This window comes from Propithecus coquereli, unplaced genomic scaffold (assembly GCF_000956105.1).
Source record: "Propithecus coquereli isolate 6110/MARCELLA unplaced genomic scaffold, Pcoq_1.0 Scaffold148, whole genome shotgun sequence".
In the NCBI taxonomy this organism is placed as follows: Eukaryota; Metazoa; Chordata; class Mammalia; order Primates; family Indriidae; genus Propithecus; species Propithecus coquereli.
Window position 1 is genome coordinate 5104565 of NW_012139191.1, and position 12036 is coordinate 5116600.

At 42.2% G+C, this 12036-nt stretch overlaps 1 protein-coding gene across 1 annotated transcript in view; it reads left to right on the plus strand.

The window, feature by feature from the left end:
- The window catches only part of BACE2 (beta-site APP-cleaving enzyme 2), a 101243-nt gene extending 89787 nt beyond the window's left edge, over positions 1-11456 (plus strand). The window contains exon 9 of the mRNA XM_012640079.1: positions 10971-11456. Coding sequence (XP_012495533.1) covers positions 10971-11224 — 254 coding nt within the window. The 3' untranslated portion in view covers positions 11225-11456. The remainder of the gene's footprint in view (positions 1-10970) is intronic.
- Positions 11457-12036: the final 580 nt, after the last annotated feature.

Sequence of the window (12036 nt, forward strand, 5' to 3'; positions counted from 1 at the left end):
TACATAAAGTGCTTCCTCATTTCTTTTGAGCCTCATTGTCTATTATGTGGATGTTTCCTAATTTGTGTAACCAGTTCCTTATTGGTAGACATTTAGGTCATTTCCAGTCTTGTCGTTACAATACTGCAGTGGATACATTTCTGCATCCATTGACGTATATGAACATGTACCTCCAGGCTAAATTACTAGTAGTAGAATTGCGGAGTTAAAAGGCGTAAGCATTTGTAATTTTGATGAATATCACCCCATTGCCTTCCACAGAGGCTAGACTCATTTATATCTGGCTAGACCAGTTCTTTTGTAACGTGTATGACGGCCTGTTTCTCCACTCAGCTCTGCCAACGTGGTGTTAGCAAGCTTTTTGGCATTTTGCCAGTCTAACAGATGAAAAATGATTGTCCCAGTATAGTTTTAATTTGTACTTTCCGTGGGTGAGACTGAGTTTCTTTTCATAGGCCTAAGGTCATTTGTTTGTCCTTGTCTGAGAACTATCTATTCCTATCTTTTGCCTGTTTTTTTTTCTGTTGAGGTTTTAGGGTTTTTGTATTGCTTTGTAGGAGCCCTTTATGTAATGGAGTGATTAACCATTTGGAGGGAAAAAACTATAATTCATATCTCAATTGTAAATTTTTAAAACTCTGCTTATGATGTACTGTAAAAAAATGTTTCCTTTTGTGTATTTAAATATTTCAGTCTTTTGCTTTAAGGCTCTTGAATTTACTGTTACACTTTAAATGCCTTTTTTTACTAAAAGTATTTTGTGATTTATTCAAATACTTTTATGTTTGACTTATCTTGCATAAAATGTGTGGATTAAACATTTTCCCCCAAGATGACTACCCCACTGCTACATATTCATCGAATAATCCATCCTCACTAATTTAAAATTTCCCAATTATTGCATACCAAATTCCAGTAAATAGTGGGAGATGTATGTGTATTTCTGTATTTTTTATTCTATTCCACTGATATGTCTTACAGTATTAGTTCCCATTCATTATTCTTTTTCAAAACTTCCCTGCTCTTCTTTCTTAATTTTTCTTTTGCTTTATGAACTTTTGAATCAGCTTATTTAGTTAAAAAACACTTGTTGGAAAAAGAAAAACCCTTGTTGATATTTCAGTGGGTTTTTAATCACCTCGGACACTGCCGTGGTATAATCTTGTGCAGATTGTCCTATTTTTCTATGGTCGAAGGAGTGTTAATCTTGTTTTTGTGTCTGCTGTTTCTCATAGTGGCTTTCTTCTCGTTTGCCTTGCGGTTTTTGCCGTGCACGCGTCTTCAGCGGGAGTGCCTTCTCCCTTCCGAGAGCGCGTCCGGTGCGCCTGGGGGGCGAGGTGTTACTATAAAGCAATTTTGCGTTTGTTTCTGCTGCGCGTCCTCAGACCACGACAACCACGACAACTTTAGATGGTGTGAATTTAGGTTCCAGCCGTGCTTGAGGTGGAGATTTGGCAGCTCCATTTCTCATGGGAGGTTCGTTCTGGCCTCTTTCCCAGCTTCTCCACGGGCGGAGTCAAGGTCCTTGTTGGCAAAGCTTCCTGGCGCTGCCCCCCAACAGGCCCGGCTTCCCTGGCATCCGGACACCGGCACCCCCCTCCCTGGTGCTCAGGGTCAAGCCTCACACCCCACCTGGGCCTTGGAACCCCAGCCCAAGGGCTTGTTTCTGGCTGAGGAGTGTCTCTTACTTCTGGGTTCAGCTACATAGTTTAAAATTTGGGGTTATATTTTATGCTGTATATTACAGGAGAAGGAGGTTCCATCTCAGCACCACCTGCCATCTGATGGAGCCGAAATCTCTGGGAGCTGCCCTTCTCTCCTGGCATCTCGTATTTTGGTTTTCATGACCATTTGTGTTTCAACTCTTAGCCTGAGTATTGGGGTTAGGGGAGCAGTGAGTGGGGGTTCCTCCATTAGAATTTCCTGGGGAGCTTTGTCAACATTGTTGACATCATTGCACTCTTTTTCAGCCAGGGTGCAACAGAACCGAGGTGGGTTGGCAGGTGATGGATATTTTGGAAAAAGTTCCCCAGATACATCTCTTCTGCTGCCCCTGCCTCTCCCCAGCCCACCTCCCAGCCCTGCCGAGAACTGCTCCGGTCAGATCCGGGGGAGGGCGGGGTGTGTGACGGAGCCGTCCTGGGTCTTCGGCGTGTAGTGGTCTCACGTACCTGGGGCAGGTACTGGGGACCGCAGCATGTTCAGCTGCCTCTGTGTCACCTGGGCCAAGCGTCCTACAGCTAAGAAAATAATAGAGTGTTAAAATTGACAACTCTCTGTTATTTTAATGTATCCGAAGCTTCTGAAATACCACCCGTCTCTTTTTATAGATTGAGACATTTAGCGCCGAGAGCTGTATAGATTTCAGCTTATACGGCTTGAGACACATCATGGATTATAGCACTGTGAATTTTTCTTGCTTCAGGTTGAAAGTGGATCATCTGGTACATGCTCATGTTTAAAAATAGGAAAGTTAGCTGTTAAGAACAGTTTCAGAGATGTGCCTCTTCCATCCACTGAGACTGCAGTCGAAAGAGGCCAGAGCCAGGGGACCCCAAGGACATAGATCAGGCAGCTCTGTTTCCTCATTTTGCGGAAGAGAACAGTGAGGCCCCCGATAGTCAGTGGTTTTCATATGGTTGCAGAGAAAACTGGCCGTGGGTCCAGAACCTCTGTCCTGAAACTCCAGAACATTGTTCTGAGTAAGCCAGGCCTACTCAGAAAGCCTCTTGGTACCAAATAGTCAGCTTGGCGGGAGGGTTGTTTTGTATGCTATAGACAGAAAGACTTGACTGTTATAATTTTTATCCTTAGTGAAATGATAGGTCTTCTCCAGGCACGTATTATCAACCAGGTCCTGACCTTTTGGAGGACAACACAGAGAAAACACGATTAAAATTATAACCTGAGACATTGATGAAAGAATTAAAAATAACAATATCGTAACAGCTGACGCTTACGCAGCACTGACCTTTGCCCAGGCACCATGCTAAGTACTTAACTCCATTAACTTGGTTGTTCTTACAACAAGACTGACTGGTAGGGGCATTACAACCCCATTTTACAGACAAGTAAACTGAGGGGCAAAGAAATTCAGTAACTTGGCCCAGATCACACAGCTCCAACGTGGGAGCCAGGGGTTGACACCTCAGAAGTCTGGCCCCAGGGTCCGTGCTAACCCACTGTATTCTGTGGCCTCTCATAAATCAACCCCATATGAAAAGTTAGACTCTGCTTTGTGACCACACAATTAGTAGTGTCTGTGTAAGCACACAGACCGTCCAGTGAATGGCGTTCCTAGAAAGTATGCTCCGGAAGTCGTTTTAAACCAGCTTTCCTCTAATGCTGAGGAGCTAGTTAGCAGAGGTCAGAACACAGTTGTTTCCGGATAATGCATCATATCCGACAACCTGAAGTTGGTGGTGTTTTTTTTAAAAACTTAAAAACACATCGCTTCTCAGCCTTTTGGCTAAGATGAAGTGTAAAACTTAAAAACAAAATACACAACTCTTCTAATTATAAATGTAATACACACGTCTACTCGGGAGGCTGAGGTGGGAGGATGGTTTGAGCCCAGGAGTTCGAGGCTACAATGCACTATGATCACACCTGTGAACAGACACCACACTCCAGCCTGGGCAACATGGCAAGACTCATCTCACAAAAAAATAAAAAAGTAATACATGTATTTTGAAGAAAGTTTAAATTTGTTGGGTTTTTTTTTTCTCGTTTTTTCTAATTTTATTATATGCACACACCACACCTAGCACATGTGGAAAGATGTGTATGAGCTCAGGCCTTCAACCTGAAGAACAGTACTAAAGCCAGTCCCCACGTACCTGGCAAGATTGAGCTTGGCTTGGTTTTTCTTTTTTAACCTCAATGTGATTATATCACACGTGTTGTTCTTTGATGTGCTTTTTTGACTACTGAATTTTTTTGATTTTTATACAGCGTTATTGAGATGTAGTTGGTATAAAACAATACCCTGCTTTCACTCAATATAAACTATTTTGAGGTCCATTGATGTCATTTCATGTTTCAGTAGTTCACCCATTTTTATTGCTGAGCAATGCTCAGTCGTATAGATATACTACAGTTTCTTTAGCCCCATTCGCCAGCTGATGAACTTTTGGTTTGTTGCCAGGATTTTTTGTTGTTTGTTTTCCTTGCAATTATAAATAAAGCTGCTATGAATATTAGTGTGCAATTCCTTGGACATATATTTGCATCTCTCCTGGATAAATGCCTAGGAGTCGAATGGCTAGATCATACAACAGGTATGTTTCACTTCCTAAAAAGCTGCCAAACTGAGTTTTAAAGTTGGCTATATTGTATTACATTCCCACCAGCAGTGTATGAGAGTTCCAGTTGCTCCTCATCCTCACCAGCATTTGGTATGGTCGGTCTTTTAACTTTAATAGGCACTTAATGGGATCTCGTTGTGGTTTTAATTTGCTTTTCCTGATGACTGATGATCTTGAACATCTTCTCGTGCTTTTTTGCCGTTCAGACATCTTCTTCAGTGGAATGTCTTTTCAAATGTTCTTGTCCATATCTGTATTGGGTTTTTTGTTTTCTTATTACAACCTTTTCAGAATTCTTTATACGTTCAGAATACAAGTCCTTTATCAAAAATTTGACTTGCCAGTATTTTCTCCCAGACTTTTTAGTCTCTTAATATTTTCTTTCAAAGAGGGGAAGTTCTTACTTAATTTTGATGAAATCAAATGTATCAATTTTTTTCTTTTACAAAGTATGCTTCTTGGTGTTATAGCTAAGAAATTTTTTGCCTAACCCAGGAACACAAAGATTTCCTCCTGCGTTTCCTTCTAGAAGTTTTGTAGTTTTAGAAATGTGTTATTTAGTTTTCAAACATTTAGAGATTTTCCAGACAGCTTTCTGTTACTGACTTCTAAGTTAATCTCACCGTGGTCAGAAAATATAGTTTCTACGAATCAAATCCTTTTAAATTTATCGAAGCTTGTTTTATGGCCCGGAATATAGTCTATCGTGGTAAATAGTCCATGTGCTCTTGGAAACAATGTATATTCTGTGCGTGGGTAGAGTGTTCTGTAATTTTCAATTAGGGCACCTTAGGTGACAGTGTTGGTCAGGTATTCTGTCATTCCTAATGTTCTATATATTGCTCTGTTATTGAGAAAGAGATGTTGAAATCTCTAACCATATTTGTGGGTTTGTATATTTCCCCTTGCAGTTTCATCATTCCTGTTTCATGTATTTTCAAACTCTGTTATTAGGCACAAAAATATTTAGAATTATTATGTCCTATCTATGAATTGAGCATTTTATCATTATGAAATTACCTTCTTTATCCCTGGTAATTCCCTTAATCACTCTCTACTCTGATAGTAACATAGCCACTGAGGGTTCCTTTTGATTAGCGTTAACACGATACGTCTTTTTCCATCCTTGTACTTTTATCATATTCGATCTTTAGAAGTGGGCTTCTTTTAGGCAGCATAGAGTCAGGTCTTGCTTTGTATCTGATTTGACAATCTCTGCTTTTTATTGGTGTGTTTAGACCAGAGATCAGCAAACAAGAGCCTGCAGGCCAATCGGGCATGTGGCTTATTTTTGCATGGCCTGTGAGCCAACAATGGTTTTTACAGTTTTAAAGGGTTGAAAAAAAATTCTTTTAAAATGTGACCCAAAAAGGCTAACATACTTACTGTCTGGCCCTTACAGAAACGGTTCGCCAGCCCCTGGCTGAGCCTGTGTTTGATGTGATGGCTGCTGGGTTGCGTTCAGGTCCACCATCTTGCCATTTGTTTTCTCTGTCCCGTCTGTTCTTTTTTCCCCGTTTCCTCTTTTTCTGCCTTCTTTTGGATTGAATGTTTTTATTCCTTTTTATATTTCTGGCTAGTTTATTAGCTATAACTCTTCATTGTGTACTCAAAGGAGAGGAGGGAGTGGGAAGCAAAAAATATTGAAAGAAACAAGAACCAAAAATTTTCCAGATTTTATGGAAACTGTAAACCCACAGACCCAGGAGGCTCAAAGAACCCCAAGCACAAGAAACATAAAGTGAGAGTATACAGTGAACTGCTGAAAGCCAGTGATGAAGACAAAATGTTAAAAACAGAGAGAGAAGAAATATTGTATATAAAGGAACAAATTTAAGGATTTTTACTTTATAGTTTATAGTAGACATTTTTAACTTATCAAGTCTGCCAGGTCATGTAGTCTAAGAGCCTTACAACAGTGGACTTCCTTTTCCGCCCGTCTTTGTGCTATTATTGTCATACATTTAACTTACGCGTATGTTGCAGACCTCCCAATACATTGTTATTATTTGTGCTTTAATTCATCAATTATCTTTTTAAATATTTAACGTTAAAAATAAAGATTTTATCACTGGCTAGCTAGTTACCCTTTCTGGTGTTCATCATTCCTCTGTGCAAATTCCGATTCCTTCTGCTACCCCTCTTCTCTGCTCGAAGGATTTTTGTTAGCGCAGATCTGTTCGTGATGAATTCTTTCAGCTTGTGTGGTCTGAAAACATCTTTAGTTCATCTTCATTTTTGAAAGATATTTTTGCTGGGTATATAATTCTAGGTTGCCAGGATTCCCCATCCCCCAGTACTTTAAAGATGTTGCTCTGTTATCTTCTAGCTTACATTGTTTCTGACATGAAATCTTCTATAATCCGTATTTTTGTTCCTTTGTGCACAATATTTCTTTCTTTCTCTCTCTAGCTCTCTCTGCTGTTAAGATGTTCTCTCTGCTGTTTTCAGCAGTTCGGTGGTATACTCTATTTTCTGTTTCTTGTGCTGGGGGTTCTTTGAATTTCTTGGACCTGTGGGTTTACGGTTTCCTTAAAATTTGGAAAAATTTTGGTTATTGTTTCTTTAAATATTTTTTGTCTCTCACCCCCTCCTCTCCTTTGAGTACTCTGATTACATGATTTAACAGCCTGAGGTTATCTACAGTTGACTGATGTTCTCTCTTTTTTGTTTTTGTTTTTTTGGTTTTTTCTCTGTGTTTCATTTGGGGTAGTTTCTCTTGTTAAGTTTTTAAATTTACTAGTCTCTTTTTCCAAAGCATATAATCTCCTATTTAAACCATCCAGTGTATTTTTCATCTCACATATTATAGTTTTTATCTCTAAATGTTTGATTTAGATTTTTTAATATCTTCTGTGTCTCTATTTAACATGTTCAATATTCCTCTAGCTTCCTGAGTAGAAAACAGTTACAATAACTGTCTTAATATCCTGCCTGCTAATTCTATCATCTGTGTCATTTCTTGCTAAGTTCCAATTTTGATTTTTCTCCTTATTATGAATTGCGTTTTCCTGCTTCTTTGTATAATTGGTGTTATTGAATGAATGTTTATGTTCCTTCAGCCTTCTTATGTTGAAACCTAACCCCTAATGTAAAGGTATTTGGAGATAGGGCCTCTGGGAGGTGATTACGTCATGAGGGCAGAGCCCTCCCCTGGGACTGGCATTAGTGCCCTTATTAAAGAGATCCCAGAGAGCTCCCTTGCCCCTTCCGCCGTGTGAGGACACAGCAAGCAGACGGCTGCCTGTGAACCAGAAAATGAGCCCTCACCGGACACTGAATCTGCTTTGATCCTGGGCTTCCCAGCCTTTAGACTATGAGAAATAACTGTCTTTTGTTTATAAGGCACCCAGTTTATGGAATTCTGTCATAGCAGCCCAAATGAACTGAGATACTTGTTAATTTTTTATTGGATGCCTTCTTACCTTTTTGGGTGCTGAATATTTTCATATTCTTAAAAATAGTCTTCAGATTTGTTCTGGGTTACAATTAAATTGCTTAGAAAGAGTTTGGTTCTGGGTTACAATTAAATTGCTTAGAAAGAGTTTGGTATTATACTTGTCTTGCTTTAAAGCTTCATTAGATAAAATCAGAATAGCATTTTGTCTATGGTTAATTTTTCCCATTACAGAGGAAAGACCCTTCTTAGTACTCTAACTGATGCCCTGTAAGTTGTTTCATTGGTGTTTTCTTCCTTTACTCTGGCAAACAGAGTAAACAGGGAACAGTTGGCAACAGGCACTATTCTCAGCCCTACCTGAGCCCCGAGATCTGTTCCTTATAATCCTTTCAAGTGGCTCTTTCCTCGGCCTCCATCATTCCCCGGTCAGTACTCAGCTGATGGTGCGAAGGAGGTCTCTGGGGATACTTGGAATTTCTCTTTGTGCTCCCATCTCTTCTCCCTTACTCTCTCCTGCTAGCTCTTGCAGGCATGGCCTCCTTGGACGTCCACCTGTCTCCCTGCCTGTGGTCCCTGTCCCTCTGCCTTTCTCAGGGCAGTGAGCTGGGACGGTCCTAGGACTGTCTGCATTTAAAGTTTCCCATCTCTCAGGATGTACTCTCTCCTTGCCTAATTTCCTGTATGTTCAGAACATTTTTTTCTCATATTTTGTCCATCATTTTAGTTGTTTCAGGTGGGAGGGTAAGTCTGGTCCCTCTTACTCCAGCTAGGCTGGAAGCAAAAATGGTTTGAAGTGATTTTTAATTTCTTTATGCTTTTCTGTATTTTGAGATATTGTTGTCTTTGTACTAGGCATGTTTTTCTTTCAATCGTATTGGTTAAAGCTTCTCCATTTACAAAGTGATTAAAAAAAAAAACAGACAAATGTCCTACTGTGGAAAGACATTTGCAACATAAGAAAGTTTTTACCATATAAAAGATTCTTACAGATTAAGGAGAAAAAGATAGATAACATAATAAGACTATACATGGCCAATAAGGTTTTTTTTAAGCAGTGCCCCTATGAGTACTCAAAGAATTGTAAAAATTATGAAGTTGGGTTGAGGGCCATGGTTCACATATTTTCCAGTGCTGGTGAGGGGTGGGAAGTGGGCACGCCCATGCCACACAGGTGGGCGCGTATGCTGGCTCAGTCTTTCTCGTGGGCATGGTATCAGTATGTATCAGGACACTTTAAAGTGGACATACCTTAATTGATAATTTTACTTTTAGGAACTCTTGCTAAAGAAGTTAAGAATATAAGCAAAGATTTAGGTACAAGCTGTTTCTTGCACCAATGTTTATAATAGTGGAAACCATAAATGGCCACAAATAGGAGTTTGGCAAACAAATTCAGTACATCTATAATATGGTTTTTGTGTAGTCATACAAATGGCAAGGTTGAAAATTAGATGCTCTGAAAAGGTTTTTGTCATATTAATGGGGCCGACTTTTTTCTTTTTCCAAGTAAAGCTGAAGATGCCGTACTCTGGAATGGGGCAGATAAGCCATTGTAGGTAAAGGAAATAAATACACTGGTAATCCCCAAACCAGCTTTAAGAAATCATCTCAACTTTCTTCCTGGTTAGAGTTTGTTCACGAGTTTCTACCAGAAGTCACCGGATGCAAATATAGTTTACAAAACAGTATGCACCGCGTAGTCCCACCTTTGTTTTAAAGAATGATGCATAGGAAAAGATTACACTCTAGAATATGAATACGGATTATTTCTGACTGGTGAATTTATGAGTGTCTTTATTTACCTGTATCTTCACATTTTCTACCATAAATATGTATTGCCTTTTTAGCAAGAAAACTGGGGTTATTTTTAGCTATTTAAAATGTTTGTTAAACATTTGCCTTTTCGTGCTATAGGGCAGAGATTGGCAAACTTTTCCGTGAAGGGCCAGATGACGAGCACTTGAAGCATCGCGAGCCGGATGGTCCCCGCTGCGCGGCTCCGCTGTGACAGCGCAGACGCAGCCATAGGTCGTATGTGAATGAGTGGTTGCGGCTGTGTGTTCCAGCAAAACTTGATTTTCAAAAAAGACGCCAGGTGGGTTTGGCCCACCGGGTGTCATTTGCTGACCACAGCTGCAGGCACTTGAGGGTCTGGATTAACTGCTGGCCGCATCCCTCCGGCCGTGGGTGTTGGCAGGCTCTTGTTCGATGCTCTCCTGTTTCAGTGCACTTAGGAAAACCGTATTATAATGGAATCCGCGTTAGCAAGAAACTGTACTCTCTTTGCAAAGTAATCAAGTCTATTTTCCCCGCGTTTTAAAACCATTCTTTGAAGGCCATTATTCCATTGTTATTTTGATTTTTTCTTTTTTCACTCAAAAAGGATCTTATGTGGTAGTCCTGAAGATCTTGAGGCTTTAAAGAAAAATTAAATGCTTAGTGGCGTTATTGTCTGGTGCTGAAATAGTCATCTCTGCAATTAAATACAGGAAAAATGGGTAATGAGGCCTATTTCTTTTTCTTTTCCCAAGTAAAGCTTAAGATTCCACACTCCTAAAAGCGGCACATAAGCCCCAAACCTGCTTTAAGAAATCATCTCAACTTTCTTCCCAGTTCAAGAGTCTCTAGCAAAAGTCACCAGATGAATTTTGACTGTTTCTGTCGCCCGTAATGTCACGAGTTAGATGTTGTGTTCATTGACCACTCCTGGTTGTCACAAACATAGGAGGAGAATGGACCGGGGGGTCTCCTGGGCCATCCGACCGAGTGGTCTGGAACCCATTAGGACTGCGGGTCACACGTGAGGACCCATGTGTCGTAGAATCCATCTTACGGCATGGACTCGGGCTGGCTCCACCAGGGAAAACGCCCCGTGATTCAGGCAGGTCCGACAGAGCTTCCTGCAGTAGCTTCTCCTCCCCTTTCTGCCCTTCCTTCCTCACCTCCACGGCGGAAGCACAACCCGCAGAGCTGTGACCCCCCACGCGCTGAGCGGGGCTGTCACCTCGCGGCACTGCAGCCCTTCAGGAAGCACACGTGGTCCCCCGTGTGCCCTTCTGCACATTCTCTCCAGCACGCGGGGGCCGGGACCCCTGACGGCTGCGGCTGAGCCCCTCGGCACACACTCGGCTGTCTGAGCCCTTGGAACCCGAGTGCCACTTTGCCTGCGGTTTAATAGACCCGGGTTATCTCTGCGTCGTGTGTTGGAGGTGGACTGCTCGTTTCACAGCTGTGAATTTTTCTTTCCCCTTCTGTCTCCTCAGAAATCGCAGGTGCTCCGGTGTCTGAAATTTCTGGGCCTTTCTCGACAGATGACACGGCCAGCAACTGTGTCCCCGCCCAGTCTCTGAACGAGCCCGTTTTGTGGATCGTCTCCTACACCCTCATGAGCGTGTGCGGAGTCATCCTTCTCATGCTCATCGTCCTGCTGCTGCTTCCCTGCCGGTGTCCGCGTCGCCCCCGCGACCCCGAGATCGTCAACGATGAGTCCTCTCTCGTCAGACACCGCTGGAAATGAAAGGCACGCTCTGACCTCAGGCGACCTCGAACTCGGCTGTTGAGAGAACGTCAGGGGCAGCAGGCAGGCGCGGGGTAGGAAGGCAAAGCCGCTTCCTGTGCGTCGGTCTGAAATCTCTGTTCTGCTCCCAGATGCCTTCCAGATTCACTGTATTCCAATCCATGCACTTAAAGCTTCCGATTCTTCTTCCCTACTTGCAAGAAAAATGGTAATAAACACCTCATTCTTAACCGAAACAGAGTGAATTGGGATTTAGGCTTGACGGGACCGGTGATGACTGTTTAGGTGTGCCACTAAGAAAAACAAAAAAGTAAATGAAAACCCAACAAGCCTCAGCTTGTTCTTTCTCTCTGGTCTCTGGAAAAAGAATGCATATAGTTGATAACCCTCCTAGCTTGCAGGAAGCTTCCTGTATTAATCGCATTTAAGGGTGTTCAAGAAGGCTCACGATACGATGGCAGGAGAAGGAGCCTAGGGCTGATGCTGTGACCATCCTGCCCCTTCTGAGTCAGAAGTGGAGCCGCTGCCCCTTTTGTGGGTCCCTCTGTGCTCTGAACGGGCGCCGGAGTCCGCGAGGAGGACGCTGCCCAGCAGTCCTCACCAGCCTCTGCTGCAGGCCTCCTGCGCGTGCAGGTAGAGTGGAAAGAAACCTACTCTTTTGTACCCAATACTTCTGTGGTCTTCCTTGGTGTGAACAGCAAAAAGCTACCTCTTTTGAGACTTGGCCCAGGGTCCTCCTGTTCCCCGGGTGGGGGTGTGAGCAGGCTGCTTGCAGCTGTCCCCCTCGCCCCAAAGAGTCCTCATCCCAACAG